Source organism: Lepeophtheirus salmonis, chromosome 9 (genome assembly GCF_016086655.4).
Source record: "Lepeophtheirus salmonis chromosome 9, UVic_Lsal_1.4, whole genome shotgun sequence".
Classification (NCBI taxonomy): Eukaryota; Metazoa; Arthropoda; class Copepoda; order Siphonostomatoida; family Caligidae; genus Lepeophtheirus; species Lepeophtheirus salmonis.
In genome coordinates, this window is record NC_052139.2 from 7,614,189 (window position 1) to 7,635,551 (window position 21,363).

Sequence of the window (21,363 nt, forward strand, 5' to 3'; positions counted from 1 at the left end):
AATTACATTTAATTTTCATTTATATAGACTTTTATCACGCCAAAAGATGTCTCTGAATCGTAATTATACTCTGAAAGAGTGATTTTTTTAAAAAAAGCTCTAAAGAAAAGCCTATTTCAGTTGAAGATTTTAATGGTCATTGTCGTGTTCTATGACTTAAATAACAATAATAAATTTGGTTTTCAACCAGTGAGCATTCCATCACCTGAATTTTTTTATATAGAGTTATTGTTGAGTGTGTTATTATGACTTATCACTCATAAGTTATAAGTCATAATGGAACAGTTACGATAGTGATGTCAATCTTCTGAATTTTTTAGCTGGCCCGTTTTTTTGGAATTTGTAATCTGAAGAATAATTTTTTTCTCTCTTTGCAGTTGTCAATAATATTTAATTCCTGAGTAGATAACTTCCTTCCCTAAATAGATTCAATTATATTCTAAGCCTAATTGAACATTTGTGTGGGTTCATAAAAGAGAGTTATAATTGTAAGTCCATGTTGTGTCTTGACGAAGTTGAAGTGACACAAACTATTAAATAAAGGAATCCAGGACTGAGAGAAATGTGGAGATAAAGAGAAGTGGAGGAATCAGGCAACGATGTAATTTAATAGGAACACGTACATACTCAAATTAATACATAATCATGACTACTCTGATAAACTTACACAATGCACGGCTATTTATAAAAAGAATTAAGATGATATTACTCTATACACATATTAAACAATAACAATTACTAAAAGATGAGAAGATAGGAAAGGAGTCACGAATACATAATAGTCCAAGTTGGATTCAGAGTAGAATTAGGGATAGACGTCGGAGTAATTTTCTTGCCAATGTGTTTGTTTATTGCTTTCTCCCCCTCCTCCCTTGTCACAGTTGATACTAGCTGATCTCCTCAAAAATATTCTTCAAATTGCTATTATTATTACCATGTTAATTTTCGATTTCTTTTTTTTTTATCCTAGCAATAACCACAACCGTCATTAGTTATAGACAGTAAAGACTAGTAAATAGGGTGACCAATCATCTTTTTGTCTCCAGAATTGTCCTTTTTTTAATATCCTGCCAGATGATTTTTTTTATATATCTTTGGAATGTTTGCTTAATAGTTCGATTTTAAATCGAATTAAAATAAATCTTTAGATCGTCCGTTTTTTTAAGTTGGTAACCTGAATATTGAATTTTCTTTTCCTACGGTATTGTCATTATTATTTAATTTATGAGGACTGAACTTTCTTTTCTGCTACATACCAAGGGGTAAAAGAAATACAAGGTTAGAATATCATGTAATAGGGCTTGCTAGAATTTTAAATCTGATGTATTGTACCGACTACTCAGGAAGACAAAGGTTTTTGACAAAACAAACAACCACTCATAGTCTATGACGTCACTATTGCTAGAATTTTACAGGTAAACTACTCTCCTCCAAAACATTATTCTAATGGTGAGCGTTACCAATTTCTTTAACATGCCCAAAATACACACGATTATCATCACTAGACATGAACTTACCTTTTGGGATCTTATGAGATGACATCAAAATAAATAAAAAATATGATAGTTAAAGAATAATTTTAAAGATTGCAAGAAAAGACGCTTAAAGTTATGACTCAAGATAAGCAAGAATCTTTTTTTCCATCTATATCTGTGGCTCTCTGCAGTCATTGGTTGACGATTTTGCCTCTCATGTAGCTGCACAATCAAAGAAGACTCAGACATCAGGTCCCTCTGAGACACCGACAGCTCCTACGTGAGTGGAAATTATGTTGGAAGATAAAACTTTTTTATTACTAAACGAATTTTCCTAACTGAAATACAATTCTCTTATATTTTTATGCAGTAAATAGACATAAGATCTCAAAATCTTACGCAAACATAGGTTCAAAAACTTAAGAATTCTGTGTTCAAGTTCAAACTAATTATTAGGCTTAACTGGATGGTAGTGCACGAAACTTCGTAATTACATATCTCCTAAGACAGTAGTTCCAAAATATTTTGTGCCCAAAGCTCACCAAAATACAAATAAAAATTTATAAACACCTATTTTAATTAACCCAATTATTTGGATTATTATAAGCTTATTCCTAATAATGCATGGTTGTCACAAATCGTACGGCACACTGTTTAGGAACCACTGCCCATTAGCTTATTTGCATGTGATAATGTGAATTCTATCAATTTTTTTTAAATTTAAATATAATTTTAGATCTCTAAGTTTTATTTATTCTTGTACCTTATTTCTCTTCATTTTTTGGAATAAATCATATATATTTATATATCTTAGGAATTTAATTGTAATTTTAAAGGATTGCCGGATTCAAATACTTCTATACGACCGACAAATGAGCGCAGCTCATTTTGAATTGAGCGGGGACGCGCTCATTGCTTTAAAAAACAAGCGAGAGCGTGCTCACAAAATTAGTGACTTAGCGGGAGTGCACTCATGATTTCTTTAGCGCACAAATGCACAAAGACTCCAGTTTAAAAAAAGGAAAATTATTTTTTGAAATACCCCGACTTAAAACAATTAGTACAGTAAAAATAATATTACAACCTGAATACATAATTTAAATGCACTATTACTTGCTACAATATTATAGATATCATTATAATATTAAAAACAACAATTTAGACGCATACAATGAATTCAAGATAATTTGGACAGTTTCTTCAGTCTTCTTCCTATTTGCTCCAGGATTACTATGTCTCTTGCGTTTCCTATTTTTTTGCACATTAACAACGGAACCAAAGCTTTTAACTATGAAACTATACTTTTTATGAGCTATTAATTCAATCAATTTAAAAATAATTATATAATTTAACTACGTACATAACATTTAAACAAATATGTTGATTCTCCTTTATCAGAACATTATAACAAATCCAATCTTACAATGTTTTCAGTGTCACATTGTATTATAAACTTTATAGACACATGTTTGTATGAAAATTACAAAGACATTTGCCATGTATATTGTGGATTTAAAATCTCCTCGTGACTCTCTTCACTAGTATCGTCATCTTTATCAAGAACTACTTAAAGAAAAGCACAAAAGAAATAGATTGTCATTAAAATCATTTCCAATAAACAATTTTATCTATTTATTAGTTTTAAAATTGAGATAAAATATAACTTTGATGTATGTGGCACTAGTAGGAAATTTAGTGGACAAAATTGAGAATTATCAATTGTTAAACTGAATTCATCCTTTTTATCCAATGTATGAACAGTTTTGTTTATTTTAGCCATTTATTAGGTGGAATTTTGCACACTTTTTTTGTGTTTTCTTGAAATTTTTTGTAACCAACAAAATTTTGTTAGGCAAACATGCAACTCGTAACTTACTTTCTGCTCTATATTCCTGGGTTAGATCTGTCTCTGTGCAAACAATATTCAATGATTTTGGGGAAGAATCGCCCTCAAATTACACCAATTTGTAGTAACTATTTACATTCTTCCATCCATATTCCTGGGAAGATGATTCTGCTAGGGTCGATCTAATTGCGACGTATCTTTTTGAGTATTGATCTTGAACATGGTGGTAAAAAACTACTAACCAAAAAAGAAAAGAAAAGTATAAATATATGCACGTTATACGCGATACCAGAAGAGAACATTTATTTATTGGTACCATGTTTGGAGTAAAATTTTCATCTTTGAGGGAAGTTATAGGAAGATTGTAAAAATATTGTTGCAAATTATATGATTAATTTAGAATACTTAATAAAATAAAAATCTTGTAACTAGATTCAAATGGATAATATTAAAGAAAATCAAAATTTCCTTTTTTTCGACATTTACAGATTTTCAAATCAAAACGCGTACATCAAGGACTTTTTTTTTGATGTCATATGGTTATTTTCTTGTTTAAAGGAATAAAATGAAAAATATCCGGCGATACCATATTCCCACCTTTTATCATTTCGGTAAAGTCTAATATATATATACTAGCTAAAGGTTATCCGGCGTTGCTCGGGCTAAGGAGGGAGAGGGAAATCATATTGAAAATTGTCAAATTAATTGAGAAAATTAAAGAATTATTCAGAAAATACTTTAAAATAATTTTCTTGGATTTTTCACACTATATCAATATGGTTAAGTAAGTTAAACTACGAAGTATCATAATTGCAACTCTCCCCAACCCCCTCCCCCTAAAAACAGAACAAAAAACTCTTGTAACCTTAGAAGTAATATAATGAATAGAAAAAAAATAATGTGTTATAAACTTCAAATAACATATCAACACATATACATTTAAAAAATTGTCTAGATAAGCACGTCGTTATCTTTATTGTACATTTCTTCCAAAAAGACATAGAAAAAAGGCCCGAAAGTATCTGGTAGTTACCCAAATAAGTCAATCATACCAACCACTATTTATATCTTATATACTCGCAGACTATTAAATATTATTAAAAATTACATAGTATTTTATTAGATACTGTATTATAATATTACTTTGTAATATTGATTAAAAGAGTATTTATGATAAGTTATTATACTATTTCTATGAAGAAAGAACCAAAATTTATTCATAGAAATAATAAAATGGCCAATATTTTATATATTATAGCATTTCTACTTAAAAAACTGAAAATTGACGTTTGATGACAAAAGGGGAAAAAGAGAGAGAAAATGAACAAAATTGAAAAAATATTCAGAAAACTACAGATATTTAAGTTAAACATCAATTTTTATTTGGCAAATTTATATGCAAACAAATGTCCAGAGAAATTTATACAAACTTTGTTCCAACTACTAATTCCACATTCCATTAGAAGTTCATTTTTTTTTCACCTAAAATAAACGAAATTACCATTTTCACCGATTTCTTTTGTAGGCCATAACTTTTTTGATTTTAAATAAATTTAGAAAACGTAGTTATTCATATAGTAGTTTTATGAAACGCCAATCACTTTTTGATAAATGACTCAACCCCTATCTAGTCTCCTTGAGCTCCAAAAACCGGTTTTTGGGTATAGTATAAGCCCTCATTATATGAATTCCCCAAAAATCGACAACACCGTCTTAGCCTGTCCAAGCTCAAAAGAGAGACCCATGCAAAATTTCAGCCTTCTAGGTTCAACTGTGTGGGAACGTATACGGTAACACACACACAAAATCTCTCTTTTTTATATATATAAATGATTATAGCCTATAGGTAGTTTTTTGTGAGAGCAACTCTTCTCTCGATATCATTTATATAATATAATTATATATTTTATCTAAAAATTCATTTATTTTATATCTACACGCACGCATGAGTACACGCACGAAAGATGTGGTAACCCGCCTTAACATGACCAAAAATAAAGAATAGAGTCGTTATTGATGAGTCGATGACATTGCGATTGTGCTGCTAAATGCGGCAGATACTTAGATAGCCTCGGTTCTTTTTCTTTTTAGATATGAAGATAGAGAGGTTCCGAGATGTTTTATGAGAAGAGGAGCTCTAACTTTTCTATTGAATTTGAAAAGGATTAAAAGAAGAGGGAAAAACGTTTAGATTTTCCGTACTTATCCGTTGTGTGGAAGAATGTTCCCAAAGGCTGCCATCAAACGCTACTATGACGAGGTAAAAGTGGGGCCTGGACCCTGGTCCTACGATCCCAAACTCGATGTATCCGCAGGTAAGGGGAATTTGAGCTTGAATGGCCAGTCCCAAAGGTTCATGGATAGTTCGAATGCGATTTCCGGTCCCGGACCTGCTTCTTATTCCATTCCAAAAGGCTCCAAAAATGTATTTTATAAATGTGACAATCGGTCGAGTTACAGTCGCATACCCGTACTTAGTCACAATTATTCCTTCAATCAAGACTCTTCAGTGTTCAAGACCCCTCCGCCCAAGCCTGACAAGCTGCGCAAATCCGTTCTCAGGCGATCAGGTAATCCGTCCGGATATTTTTCTTCTTATCTTCTTCTATAATCCTCCTTTATTTCTTTTAGGAAGTGCGAGGTATGTGCCATTTCTTCATCAGCTCTTCATAATGATCCTTTACCTTTTTTTACCACCAGTATAGAAACTTATTGAGATAGTTAGTATTAGGTTGCATAGAAATAGCTATTCCATTTCGTTCTCCCTGATTTGATATCACAGTTGTCATTCAATTAAACTTCCCTTTATCTTATTTTTATCAGTCAATTTAAATTAAAAAATGCATTTTGAAGAGCTGATCCAACAAATAATTTAAGTCAAATAAACGATCGACGTAAAACCGATAAAAACTTGCAAGAGATGGATGACCTTAAATCAAAAGTAAATGAGATGGACTTAAATTTAGAAGAGGTCCTCAAGGAAAAAACTACACTCTCAAAGGAAAATAAAGAACTTAATATTCGATTTAAAGAACTTAACTTGGACCTTGCATCCACTGTATCAGAAAAGCTATCCCTAGAAAATAAGTGCGTTTCTTTGGAAGAAAATTTTAAGAAAATGTCTCAAGAATCCGAGTCCACTTTGGCTTATCTTAATGAGTTGAATGAAAAGCTTGAAATTCAAAAGAATAAGACAGGAGAGTATGAACGACTATTGACGGAAAATGTGACTAAACTAGAGGAATGGGATCGTCTTATGGTGGAAATGAAATTGGAGAAGGAGGAACTGGAAATGAAGAAATCTAGCCTTGAAGGAGCGCTATCTTCTATTCGTAACGAATTGTCATCTTCTCAAATTGAGCATGAAGTGGAAGTTACGGATTTAAAAGACCAAATAAATGAGCTTCTCGAGTCCAAGCGGGATTCACTTATTGAATGGGAAAGTAAATATCAAACTACTTTAAAATCTTCAGAGGAAAAAGAGTTAAGATTAAAGAATGTTACTATTGAATTGTCGAAAAAAGAAAAAAAGCTTTTGGAGATGGAAAAAAAGTCAAAGGAAGAGGCTATCTCGCCTTCGAAGATCAATGCCTTTAATGAAATGATATTTTCTTTGAAGAAGGAATTGTCTGAAGTTAAATTGAGATTAGAAGAAAAAACTAAAGAATCTGACGAATATTTAAGACAATACGAATCTCTCAAAACTATGATAGCTCCATTTAAAGACCAATTAGACCAATATGAAATGGAGAAGATGGCTCTTCTAAACCAAAATAAAGAAGCACAGGGGGAAGTAAAGAAACTTGCTGAGGCATTTGGACAAAAACTTGGCCATCAGAACCATAAACAAAAGATTCAAATCATGGTAAGACTCAAGAAGGAAAATGTGGACTTGAAAATAGCTCTTCGAAAAGCTGAAGCTGAAAATGTAGTTCTTAAAAAAAGAAAGAATTCTGAGAATAATCAAAAAGTAGAAGGAAAACCTCATGAGCGCTCTTTATCCGACACACAAAATGCTTCCATTGCATCCCCACTTAGAAACTTTAACAGAAGTATTAAAAAGTAATGATTGATATATCAGTATTCTTGACCTAATATTGTATGATTATGTTTATTGAGTTCGATTTAAATATGATATCTTTAATATTGAAAATATGTTGACGCTATTATTTAAAGGATAAATAAAAATAATTAAGGATCATTCTGACATGCCTTGATTATAAATTTACTTAACTAATCTATATATATATATATCTACCCAAAAAATACAACTACAATGGCATGCACATTAGAAACAAATCATATTTAGTCTTAACTACCGATTGGTCCATTAAAATCTGAACATTTTGTATTTTTAACTTCAACAAGATATAATTAAAAATAGATTTCAATAAAATTAATTATATAAATATGTGTTTCTGAGCTCTCTTATGACTAATATAGCCTCCCTTAGCGGAAATGATGGCTTCAAAGTGGTGGCGGAAGGCCTGTCACCCACGGCAGATGTTATCCTCTATCAAGGTCTCCCAGTGCAGGCTGACAATTGCTTTGAGGGCCTCGTTGTTTGAATGACTGGCACTTCAGCCCTTCTTCCCCTCTACATGCACCCCAAAGGTGTAGTCGAAGACCCACTTTTTGATAACTCTCTAGATAGTAGTGTGAAACCCCGAGATATATTGTATGGGCCCTCATGGACTTTAGGGGATTGGCTTGGGCTGTTTTCTTTAACTCATTTGGGTCTAGTTTGGCATTTTAGACAGAACCCGTCTTCCTCTCCAACGTTTCAGACTTGCTAACGGAGTACTTGGAGTACGCGAATGGAAATTTGTCAATCTCGTTCTAATGTTATTTCCTCGACTTGTACGTACGCTAGAGAGCTGAGGCTTATTATATTTTCAACTAATTCTTTACGTTTTAATTAATCCAAATATGAATTAAGTTCAATTACTCACCCTTCATTAATAATTGAATTAGTATGTGTTCAGATTTCAATGTACCGCCTCGTATGTGGATCAGGGTCTGTTTTAGGAGGAGAAGCACTTGTCGCAGGCCACGCTCTTGATTGGGATCGGCGCTGGATAGAATTTGTAATTATCAATTCAATGATTTTATATCCCAATTATTTGCATGACTTAGGTATATTTTTGGATTTCAATCTCTACTGTGACATATATATCAAAAATTTCCTAAATGAAGCTAATAGTAGCATACAATCGTATGAAAAAATAATCAAATTCTCTTGGTGCAAGTTTCAGAAAAATTATTAAGTTATCTTCTAAATCTTGAATTTTCATTTTGTTTCGTTTAATAAAGGATTTACTCTAAAAAAAGTGTTTTATTCATATCTTAAAATAATAATACATTTTTATTATATATATATATATAAGTATAAATCAAAGAAAAGCAGGATAAAATATAAATAGTTGAACGTCGGTATCTATGTCATTAATGAGTATTTTTAAAATAACTAATAATTAAATATAAGAATTTTTATGGGAAACATTTATTAATAATCTTCATTAGTGTGGAAATCCTAAATCTTCATGGGGGAAATATTCCAATATAGTTATAACCAATTAAATTTTTTAGAAGATGGTTAAGACTAAGTTTCGAAATTGCAAGTCTACAGAAATTAAGAGATCACTTATAATTTGTTATCCAATAATCGCTTAGCACACAACAATTCACAAAATCTATTTATGCAGATATCAGCAAAATATAATAAGCATTGCAGACAAAAGTATAGAGGAAAAAGGCTGCATTTTCATTTAGAGTCTAAAATTGACTTCTACTTTTTTCCGTATATACATCAAGGAAACGGAAGTATTCTTAACAATGAAATATTTTTCTCAAATTAAGAGACGAAAAAAGTCGACTTTCGAAGGAACAGGCTTCAAGAGCTTCAACGAAGGAGCTGTGGATGAGAAATTATAACTCTTTGTTCCTCACTGAGTAATTTATTGGGGAATTTCAGTTCCAAAGAACTATTTATATGTAATATCAGAATAGAATATGCTTTGTACACCAAAATATCGAGACACATTATCTATACGAGTCAAGAATCCTCTTGCACTTGTTTTCCTATGACAAAAGAGACTCAGTAGTAATAAAGAAATCAGGCGTGAGATTGAAGTGTTCAGGTTATATAATTATCTGTAAAGACCGTATATCACTAAGTCCAACTTATAAATGGAATTGATATAAATGTGATTGAGATGATTGATTTCTCCATTCCATACACCAAGAACACTAAAGGATTCTTATTAATGGAATAGTTTTCTTAGCGTTTAGGAGACGAAGCAGAGTTGACTTCAAGAATTTCAAAGAAGTAGCTGTGGATGGAGGATGAGAACTCTCTTTATTCCTCACTGGGTAGTCTTTCTGTCTTTTTATGGAACTCCTTAGTTCTTATATGTAGAAGTATACAATGATTCTGTAGAAGATCTTGAGGAATTTATGTATAGAGACAATGATTCACGAAATCAGAAGTAACTATCATTGACCTTGACATTAAGATGCACTCGCACAATTAACGATCCTTCCATTAAAGGAGATGAGATCCAACGAGTGAAACACTTATTCAGTCAAGTCCAAGAGATCACCCCTTAAGAGTCGAAATCAGAAGGCGTGTGAATTGGATATTCCTAGGAACGGGAAGAATTGCTCCATAGGAGAGATCTATCCAAATGACAAAGAATGAAGTTTCTTTCCACGCAGTTCTAATTCCTCTCAGCTCTATCCTTCTGCTCACTGCTGTGTAATGCCTATTGGAATTCCAAGTGGAACGTACATGGGTCTATAGATTTTGTGAGTCAAAAAGAAGATGCAAGTCCCCCTTTATATAATCTCAGGTTGAACATGAATTACTATACACTATTCAGGGAGTACAATGCTCTATTATCCTGTATGCTCTTAGTTAGTTATTCCAAGGATATTCTTTATTACTCTTGTGATTCCATACCATGTGTGTCATGTTTAAAAAGTAAAGGAATCAGTGCCTGAACAGCAGCAAGTCTTTTTGGGTGTTCTTATTTCTCCCTCAAATTATAAGGTAGATAAGCATCTACTTTATTATCGTCACATGGGATTCAAGATGTCAAATTTTACTCCAAGACAGCAAGTGTATTTCCTTAGTTATAGAGGTGGAGGATATCCCCCTCCTTAGGGAATTACTTTAATGAGGGGAAGATGAAAAACGCCAAACTGATCCCTCATTAATTTGGATGGGCCTTTCTGAACTTAAATTTCATCAAGAAAGGATATAATAATCTATGTTGCTGGATACATTTCAGGATCATTAGTTCACGAGTTTTCCTAATTTGCATACTACAACGTCAATATATAGGATTATATCTACGATATCTTTATAAATGATCAAAAACATTGAGGTTTTCGAGGGAGAGTTATCAGCATAAGCGTACGGAGATATAACCTTCAAATAGAACCTTATTAAGTTATAGGGATTTCCCGGTGGGTCAACGGGATGGTTTTCCTCACCACAAATGAAATAAGCCTGTCAATGAGTTATTTTCCTTAACCCACTCAGTCCAAATCTTACCTTCATCCTTTGGTAATAACTCCAAAACTTTTGAAAAAGCAAAGTTCATATTCTTCATTTCATTTACTGTTGATCCCATCATTGACTTAGTATAAGCATCATATCAATATATTTTATGAGTCGGAATGTCTTGTTGATAATCTCCTAATGATATAAATTCGACATTTCAACGTTTTCAAATGGTATAGAATTAAATCTTAAGGAAAGACGAAAAACCCAATGCTGAAGGTTATTATATTATGCTATTTGTGAGCTCCTTAATTAGAATTATTGTATTAAGATGATTATTACACTTCAGATTTAGTCTTCCTGAAATCTTCATCTCAAATAATGGAAATAATAGTGACTCCTCAATTTAATTGCTTGCTCGAACTTCATATAGTTATTAAGAAATTTACAATGACTGGGCTGATCAATATTTCAAGAAAGTTAGATGTTAATTCAGAATCTAACTATTGTTAAATCTGTATACCAATAATAAACGATCGGAACAACAGGATATAGTTCAATTAAACGATGCATATTATCATTTCAAAACTTTAATATTTTATTAATTTAACTATAAACCTACTATTTATACAATTTGTTCTAAATAGTTTCTATTTATTTGATTTTATACCGCAAAACTATGATTATTATTCTTTATACTTTTATAATACAATTTTTAAAAGCTGAAATATATTGATAAAATTTATTGTTGGTTGTGTTTGATAGTTATTGATTGCCAAGATCTTTTCGCAAAATTCGCCACAACGATGTCACAGAGATGCCCAACGATTGAGAACGGGGCGTAAGAGACAAATTTGGGTCATCTTGAATTGATGCGCTTGCGGCAGCAATATTTTTACATTTCGTGCATTTCTTTATCTCACTGGCACAGGAACATTATATAACGTGCATGTGGACTCAAATTTTTTCACCAAACGTTGAATTGTTGATTTTGCAGGTCGATTACATTGACCATAAATTGGCTTTAACGCTCTTAAAGTTTGGATCAAAGACTCACCACTTTTGTAATAAATTTTAATAATTTGCAAGCGTTGCTCGAGTGTGTACTGCTCCATGATGAAACTACAATGATTTCTGAGCACAGTTGTCAAAGAAGCAATAAAAAATATGACGTCGTTTTCGAAACCTATCAACGTAAAATGTGAGTGTCCCTATTGACCATTTTTTTTTTTTTACTATGTATAATAAATATTTTTTTAATAAATTAATTTTTAATATTAATATATAAAATAATACATTAATTACTACTTTCCATATGTTAATTAAATTTTATTATACCTGCATAGTTTTTAGTTACGAATAAAAATTGGGCTTTATTTTCCACCCAAATAACTTGAATTCCTTTTGGATCGCAATTCAAATCTAACTTTCCCTTCAATTCAGATAAAGATGAAACATTATCATCGTCCAAAACATTGGATCAAGTGTATTCATTGTTTTTTTCCTTTGAGCTTCAGCACAAAATGATTTGGATGTTCTTCTAGTATTCTTGTCAATCATGGAAGTATTATGAAGATTTAATGACGTAACTTCATCTTCCTTCAGCGAACGGTGTTTCATAGGTTTGTCCGAACATATATATTCTATGAAAAAATCTTCGGCCTTGAAATGAAGGGAACGATTAAGTTTCTTTGCACTATCAACTAATTTTCGATCCAAAAATATTACAAAAATGGATGGCTGAGGTCTTTTAAAATGCATTTAAAAAAGGATTAGTCAGATATAATTTTTAAATCATTTTATTTTAGCAAATAAGTTGATTCCAAGTTCAAAGATAAATACAAATTCATTGAATTCTTGAATTTTTAACGTAGTTATTTCAAGTAAATTTAGTTTTTTAAGTACAATTAGATTTGAAATTATTTGAGTGTAATTCTATGAATGACAAAATTAAGAAAAGTATCAAAATAGACTTAATAAGCATCTAATTTCGAGGTATGATATATTTCCATTTTTCTAAAAGCTCTCCATTTTTGCTAGAAAATCGATGAAAAAAAACCTATTTTATAATCTTTTCCAGCAACTTTTCCAAGATAGAAATACGCAAGATACTTATTGTCAGTTCTATTTATATTGTTTATAATTATTTACATTAATTTTTTAAATCCAAAATATTCCAATGTAAGACTTGTAGCTCATTCCCTGTTTAAAAATTCAAATACCACTATTTATTTATATCCTCATTCAATGTATTTAATTTAATCAACTAACGAGTTGACATATTTCTCTTTAGTAATTATTTATAGAAAAAAGTGAGCTTCTGAAGAGGCTGCATTGACTTTTAAAATTTCTATTTCTATGAATTACTAGATATATGACCATTTTTTAAATCGATATAGTAATTAATATTATAGAGTTTTTACTAGATGCGGATAACTTATAAATTATGATGAATGCCTTTCAAATATGGTAACAAATAGAGTTGATTATAATTATATATTATTTTTTGGAAATTTAAGATTGGTCCATTTTTTAGAAAGTGTATTTTTGTAGAGGTATACTTTCTATAACCTAGCTACCACAAATGATGGATAACTTGGTTTGATTTTGAGGGTCTTTCTAGATTGATGTATGCATGGTCCATGTTCTTTATATTTGCTTATTTCAACTTGTACAAGTTGCAAGCAAAAAATGAAATTAAGGAATTTTAGTACTTGGGAGGAGGATCATGGAATTATTGAGTTCTCCATGGATGATCCATGTATTAATGGTGTCATTTTTGACTATTTCAATACAAATTACTCAAATATAAGATGGCACATTATAAAGTTCAAATACCCCCAATTATATCACACATAAATACATAATAACCACGTAATTTGAATAGATCAAAATGAAATGATAGTATGAATGTACGCCTGTATACAAGTCACTCCATATTAAGAAAAAGAAGCTGCACAATGATAAATATGATTTATTTATGTAAAGAGAGAAAGTGGTTAAAATAGTGACGTCAGAGTGAAATAAAGAGAAAAATATAAGAGTTGATATTCCTTCTACATCTTGTTTTTAAAAATCATCTAGAGTAGAAAACGTGTCGACTCACTATTATTGAATCTGCATCCCGGAAGAGTCTCTCCAGATCCTACAAGAACTCGATTAAAAATGGATTCTTCATTGAAGGCAGATGAGATCAGGAAGCTGTTTTTGGATTTCTTTAGCAAGAAGAAGGATCACACCTACTATCATTCCAGCTCCACGATCCCTCTCGATGATCCAACTCTCCTCTTTATCAATGCAGGGATGAATCAGTTCAAGTCTGTTTTTGTGGGTACAATTGATCCAAACAACGATAAGGCCAAGTAATGAGCGTCACATTGATTTGATACAGTGTGTAATTAGTAATTGAATGATCTGACCTTGATTCTAGACTCGTGCGTGCCGTGAATTCTCAGAAATGCGTTCGTGCCGGAGGAAAGCACAACGATCTCGAAGATGTGGGCAAGGACTCTTATCATCATACTTTTTTTGAAATGCTTGGAAACTGGTCATTCGGCGATTACTTCAAGAAGGAAATATGTGAATGGTCTTGGGAATTTCTAACTAAAGTACGCTTTGATTCTATCCTTGAATTCCTCTCATTTCTGTTTATTCCAATTACTTTTTCGAGCAGGAGTTGAAAATGCCTGAAGATAGGTTGTATGTCTCGTATTTCGGAGGAAATGAAAAAACGGGCTTAGATCCTGATCTAGATTGCAAACAAATTTGGCTGGACTTGGGTGTACCTGAGGAAAGATTATTACCCGGAAATATGAAAGATAATTTCTGGGAAATGGGAGATACTGGACCTTGTGGTCCTTGTTCAGAGATTCATTTTGATAGAGTCGGTGAGTTGGATGTTAAATTGAATTCATTTTATTGTAGTTATGTTTTTCTGATTGTGTTCTAGGCGGTAGAAATGCTGCACATTTAGTAAATCAAGATGATCCCATGGTTTTAGAAATATGGAATTTAGTATTCATTCAATTTAATCGTGAAGCTGATAAGTCTCTTAAATTACTTCCAAAGAAACATATTGACTGCGGACTTGGGTTGGAGCGTCTTGTATCCGCCATTCAAAATAAATCATCCAACTATGACACCGATATTTTTACCCCCATTTTTGAAGCTATTCATGAAAGGTCTGGGGCAAGTAAACCATACCAAGGAAAATTTGGTGATGAAGATCCTGACCAAATTGATATGGCTTATCGTGTAGTTGCAGATCACATTCGTACATTAACTATTGTAATCGCCGATGGAGGAAGACCTGATAATGTTGGAAGAGGATATGTTCTTAGACGTATACTTAGAAGAGGCATCCGTTTTGCTACTGAAAAACTCAATGCAAAACCTGGTTTCTTCGGGTCTCTTGTAGATGTAGTTGTTTCTGTACTAGGGCACATTTTTCCTGAGCTAACCAAGGATCCCGAATTGATAAAGGATGTTATTAATGAAGAAGAAATTCAGTTCCTCAAAACCCTTAATCGGGGTCGTAAGTTGTTGGATAGAACAATTGGTAAAATGGATTCAAAGATTCTTCCTGGGGATGTAGCTTGGAGACTTTATGATACTTATGGGTTTCCTATTGACCTAACGCAACTTATGGTGGAAGAACGCAACATGACTGTTGATCTGGAAGGGTATGAAAAAGCTAAAGAAAAAGCTGTCCTAATGAGCCAAGGAAAGGGTGCTGGAACCGAGGATCGATTAGCCCTGGATGTGCATTCCATTCAAGAATTACAAGACAAATCTATCAGCACAACAGACGACAAGTTTAAATACCATTATGAAGAAAAGTCTTCTGATTTTGACTCAGACTATGAATTCTCTGGGATTGAAGCAACTATTATGGCTCTCAGATATGAAAAAAAGTTTGTTGACTCAATTGCATGTGGAACCGAATGTGGAATTATTTTAGATCACACTTCTTTTTATGCAGAACAAGGTGGCCAAATTTATGATGAAGGATTTATCGTTAAAGTCAATGATGATTCTGTTGAATTTAAGGTGAAGAACGTACAAGTTAGAGCTGGTTATGTACTTCATGTCGGTGAGAATACATTTCTCGAATGAGAAACCTTTTACTTGGAAATTTAATACTACTTGCATATATTTATGATTATATAGGTACATTAGGCGAAGGAGAACTTAAGATTGGAGAAAAGGTATTCCTTCAGATTGACACTATTCGCCGACAAAACGTTATGAAAAATCACACTGGTACTCATATTCTAAATTTTGCCTTGCGACAAGTGCTTGAAGGTGATTCAGATCAAAAAGGCTCTTTGGTAGCTTCAGATAAACTTCGATTCGATTTTACATGCAAAAAAGCCATGACAACGGATCAAGTGAAGGCTGTTGAAATGTGTGTTAATGAAATCATTCGCAAAAATGAAGAGATTTTTGCAAAAGAAGCATCATTGGCTGTAGCAAAGACAATTCAAGGTCTTCGAGCTGTATTCGATGAAACCTATCCAGATCCTGTTCGTGTTGTAAGTGTTGGGATTCGTGTGGAAAAGATGGAGGAAGATCCAACCGGGGCAGCTGGATCCGTCACTTCTGTTGAATTTTGCGGAGGTACTCATCTTAAAAGAGCTGGCCACTTGCAAGTATTTGTGATATCTTCTGAAGAAGCCATTGCTAAAGGAATACGACGAATCATTGCGCTTACTGGTCCTGAAGCCAAAAAAGCTACTCAAAAAGCAGTATTATTACAAAATAAAGTAGATAAGGTGTCCTTAGTCGTTCAAGAGGCTAAGTTGAGCTCAAAAGAAATGGTGAAACTAATTACAAATTTGTCTGAAGATATTTCAAGCTCAACAATTTCTCAATGGAAAAAAGATGAGATGAGAAACTCACTAAAGGCTCTTAAAAAGACGATCGATGATAAGAGCAAGGCTAAAAAAGCTGCAGTTCTGAGTCAAATCGTTGAAGAAGCTAAGATCATGGTTGGAAATAATGAAAATGCCCCATTTTTAGTGAAAGAGCTTAATGCCTTTGCTCAAAATAAAGCTCTGGACGGTGCATTGAAAGTAATCAAATCATCCAATATTCCTGCTGCATTGTTTATTTCGGGTGATGAAGACACTGGAAAGGTACTTTGCATGGCTCAAGTGAATAAAGAATTAACATCAAAATTGAAGGCTAATGAATGGTGCCAACAAGTTCAAAAGATCCTCAACGGCAAAGGTGGTGGAAAGGCAGAGAGTGCTCAAGCCACTGGCACAAATTTAAATGGGATACAGGAAGCAATTTCTATTGCTGCCGAATTTGCAAAATTAAAACTGGAATAAATAGTAACATTCATAATATGACTGTCAAGGATTACAATTCCTACAATTTTAATTGTGTTAGTATTGTCTCGTTTTTTAAAGGAAAAAAAACAAACATAAATATAAGGACATTAACCAATGAGAAAAAGATTTGTTAATAATGTAGAATATCAAAAAGGTCTTTGAATTTGTTATATATATTTTGTACAAGTTGTAACTTGTACAAGCTGCAATTTCTTTGTTTCATAATGCCTTATTTAATTCAACACCAACCATTTTAGTTATAACTACAAGTTGGTGCTGATTAATTATTTATAATGTATTTACTAGTAGTAAAACTTTGAGAATTTGAACTTTTTAATGTACTACAGATGATGATCCTCATCAATTAGTAATTTTCATCAAAAAAGTCAATTACACCATAAATATATCCAACATCTAATGAATTTTAATCCGTGAGATATATTTTTACTACATGTTAGACTTGAGAGTCCCAACAATTTAATTTTAATTTTTGATATTTAACTTTCTTTTTGATTAAACTAACGTACTACAAAATTATTTTTTAACTTAGAAAACTATTTCCCGGATAGCAACTCAATACTTTTTTCGTCTTCTTCAATAAAACAACCCCTTCAAAATTCAAGTTCTTTAACCGTAATCGTATGATATCATCATATTTCTAATAATATGTCGTAATACTCTTAATTAATAGTTAATAACTTAAGTTATTAATATACTGAGATCTTATTTTTGATTATCGTTACGATCCCCTACTAAACATATGGATGACCCCAAACAATGGCAAAAATGCATCAGAAAGATCAGTTTTGGCAACAACTGTTCTTCATAGGGTATATTGAAAAGAGGAGTGTTACTTGGTCGCTCCGTTTAAAAAAACTAATTCAGTTATATTCGTGTGAAGTGTACACACTCTCGCCAGATCAACACTGATTTTGATAACTTTAGGCTAGGGTGTTCAACATTCATCCTAATAAAAAAACATTAAGTTTGGAATTTTAGGAGTACAAGAGCCACCCTTTGGTAGTCCTTCAAAGTTTTGAGATTCCTTTTCGAAGGTTCCTCGAACTTCAGTGATACATAACTCTACTCCGGGTTAATCGAGTTCAAAAATGTTCACTTCAAAATATTTACAACAGCAAATGCTTTTTACAGTGCAATTTAATTTAATACAAATGATGCCTCAGTAAATAAAGGCTACAAAGAGATGAGGAAGACATAGTAGTTACAACTAAGGACCTGGAATTGAAGTCAAATGTTGGAAAAGGAATCTGAGAAGGTAATAAATAAAAGATGCCTGCCTTACAGAAGACTAGGAACTTAAATAAAATAGGATGAAGCTTGCTCCTCAAGATGCAAGATGGGAAAGGACTACATAGAAAAATGGCTCAAAAGATACAAATGAAGAAGCATTTAAGGATTTTTCTAAGATATCCATATTCTACTCCGGGTTTCTTTTCCATAAATAATCTGTCTATGTCGCTCCAAATAAAGGTTTTGTGCTTGAGTATTGCCGTTGGAAACTCCTGCATGACGGATATGAGATTGAATGAGTTTTGAACGAAAAAATTTCTAGATAATAGTAATATAGTTCTTTCATGAATTACTCCTAGACACGTAGTTACGGATGAATAAAATAAAGAGAGTTCGAAAGAGTATTAACTGGCAATTATTAATTTTAAACTTTTAAGGATTTTGTGTTGATTATTATTCAATTAAGTTTTACAATATTACTTTATTTAAAGATTATTATCATTTAAATCCTTATTGTCACTTTCCCTCAATCTTAAGTTAAAAAAGGGTTCTATTAATTTATAATCAAATATTTGAAAAACTGTTGGAATACTCCTCACTTTCCTGATACAATTTATCTTAATAAATTAGACAATTGTACATATATTGTGTCAATAAAATATAATGGCAAATTATGTTACTATTATAATATTTAAACGAGATACTTAGATATTTAAAAGTCTGTCATTGTAATAATCTTAAATCGTGGCAAGATAATAAATTATGAATTATATTATAAATCTAAACAATTAATACAAAATATAAGTATCAACATAAATCAATGAAGCACATATATAAATATACATTTATATAGATGCATTACACCACTATTTACAATTGATAAGTAAAAAAATAATTTTAAGTGTTAATGTCATATTGATGTGCTTTACAATCGTGAAGGAACATAATTTATTAAAAATTAATGAATTCATTGTCATATCGTCAGTATTTAGTGTAATCCGTAATTTATTTATTGAATATTGATGTGAAGATCCTAAATCCTCACGAGAGTGATATTTAAACAAAATGACAAGTAATTTTGTAATTCAGAAAATGACTCCCGACATAATAACTTTTGAAATATGTTAAACAAAATTCATATTTTTCAATATTAGTTTACTGGAGTGATATTATCACTATAATTTATTAACATATTTATGACGTATGAGGTCCCATGAACTATTAAAGCATATATGTATGTAATAGGAGAGTTGAACATGTCTTGTGGCTTTGTTGATTAAGATATCTAGAAAAGAGGATCACAATAAATTCATAGTCCAGGGCCGTCTTCTACTTTTTTAAATGACAGAAGAGACACACAAGTGAGGATGAAGCGTTTATAATTACATACCTCATATATGGATTCTGTGTCATAGATATGAGTTGCTTGTTTGCTAGTACATAAATGACACTAAGGACTCGAATCAATGAAAGAGTTTTCTAAAAATATTAGGAGACGAAATAGAGTAGAATTTGGAAGGAGTTTCAATAGAAGAGCTGCCGATGAAGGGTGATAAGTCTCTTTGTTTCTCACTGTACATTTCGTTCCAGTATTACTCCACTTGATTAAAGATATCCTCAGTTCTTAGAGAAATATACAATGATTCCATAAGATCTCGAGTGACAGATATGTACTTGAGTCAATTGATCATGAAGTAACAGCTTTTTGACGTTAAGGAGCATCCGCACAATGAATGATACTTCCATTAAATTAGATACCATCCACCGAGTGAGTCACAAAAACATTTTCTAAAGAGATGAAATACCTAACATCATGGATAGCCCAATATCACAACACATATGAATCAATTGAAATATGAGTGGACTCAGATCAATAAACCCGGATGTTCCGAGAAAAAAATCCATCCTTATTCAAACTTTGTCAAAGGTCCTCAAAAAATAGGAGGAGCTATAGTAAGATGGACTCAATGATAATAATAATACTAAAAAGGGAGAAATTATGCGTGCTTAATGAGTGCGTAAACACTTCAGTGAACCTACCTTAAGAGATAAGATAAATTAGACTTCAGCTGATTTAAATAGACTTAGTAGCCTACATCTGAAGCTTCTCGGCTACTTGTGAAATTGGCTAAGTCTTTAAGGAGCAGAAAATGGAAATTAATTGGAGAAAATGAACAAAATTATGAATTTGATACAATACCTCATCCAAGGAATCTGAGTGGATTAAACCTACAAGTCTTGTAGTTATAGCATAGTATAGAATCTGTCTGAATCGGGTTCAATGATAACTCATGCCGGAGACATTACAACAAACAAGGGTGTTGGGAAGTTTTCTGTTGCAGACATACACAGTTCAGTTATGAATTAAAAAATCTTAATGATTGAGAGATACACTATGTAATTTGGAAATGATCAAAATATTGATGACACTCATGTCACCAATATTTCCTTGGATAAAATGTGTGGAAAAGTGGATTATCACCTTCTCAAGCTTAAGTAAAAGACTGATCGTCCAAAGTTAACAACGGGATCTGATGTCTCATTTAGAAATTTTTATGAAGAGACAACAAAGATTCAAGAGCTAAAAATGACAATGAGTGAAATAATAGAAATGTTGCGACAAAAAAATATACCTTAACAATGAAAAGAGTCAAAAAGACTAATGCTTTTAGAAAAATTGAAAGAGGAAGACAGTCCTTTCACAAATGTTGGTGAAGCGAATTTTTAATGCAATATGGTAAAAAAGAAGCAAAAAAAAGGTTTCATTTGCAAATGAAACCTTTGAAATCCCTACCCAAAACAGACCCCCTCTTCTGAATACAAGGTACCGCCCAGTAAGGAAAGGAGAGAAAAAACTACTAATGAATACCTTATTAGTTATTGCAATTAAAACATTGAGGGAAACAAAACAGACTTGACAGAAACCGTCAGCATTGAACAATTTAG

The 21,363-nt window shown here is 32.1% G+C and overlaps 2 protein-coding genes and 3 long non-coding RNA genes across 5 annotated transcripts; 2 read left to right on the top strand and 3 right to left on the bottom strand.

Moving 5' to 3' along the window:
* Positions 1–2,579: 2,579 nt before the first annotated feature.
* LOC121124662 (uncharacterized) lies at positions 2,580–4,139 on the bottom strand. The gene is made up of 3 exons (XR_005866365.2): positions 3,352–4,139; positions 2,836–3,041; positions 2,580–2,763 (listed from the first exon to the last, which is right to left on the bottom strand). It is a non-coding gene; the product is annotated as an uncharacterized lncRNA (long non-coding RNA).
* A 1,181-nt stretch (positions 4,140–5,320) lies between these two features.
* LOC121124137 (uncharacterized) lies at positions 5,321–7,549 on the top strand. Its single transcript, XM_040719260.2, has 3 exons — positions 5,321–5,891; positions 5,953–5,962; positions 6,199–7,549. The coding sequence occupies exons 1-3, from the start codon at positions 5,543–5,545 to the stop codon at positions 7,385–7,387; spliced, it is 1,548 nt and encodes a 515-aa protein (XP_040575194.1). The 5' UTR covers positions 5,321–5,542; the 3' UTR covers positions 7,388–7,549.
* A 3,853-nt stretch (positions 7,550–11,402) lies between these two features.
* On the bottom strand, positions 11,403–13,790 carry LOC139906441 (uncharacterized). Its single transcript, XR_011781961.1, has 2 exons — positions 12,167–13,790; positions 11,403–12,063 (listed from the first exon to the last, which is right to left on the bottom strand). It is a non-coding gene; the product is annotated as an uncharacterized lncRNA (long non-coding RNA).
* A 31-nt stretch (positions 13,791–13,821) lies between these two features.
* AlaRS (alanine--tRNA ligase, cytoplasmic) lies at positions 13,822–17,290 on the top strand. The gene is made up of 5 exons (XM_040719008.2): positions 13,822–14,190; positions 14,259–14,436; positions 14,502–14,715; positions 14,778–15,920; positions 15,998–17,290. The coding sequence occupies exons 1-5, from the start codon at positions 13,994–13,996 to the stop codon at positions 17,161–17,163; spliced, it is 2,898 nt and encodes a 965-aa protein (XP_040574942.1). The 5' UTR covers positions 13,822–13,993; the 3' UTR covers positions 17,164–17,290.
* Positions 17,291–18,847: 1,557 nt separating this feature from the next.
* Positions 18,848–21,078, bottom strand: LOC121123945 (uncharacterized). Its single transcript, XR_011781962.1, has 4 exons — positions 20,618–21,078; positions 20,458–20,551; positions 19,808–20,399; positions 18,848–19,702 (listed from the first exon to the last, which is right to left on the bottom strand). It is a non-coding gene; the product is annotated as an uncharacterized lncRNA (long non-coding RNA).
* Positions 21,079–21,363: the final 285 nt, after the last annotated feature.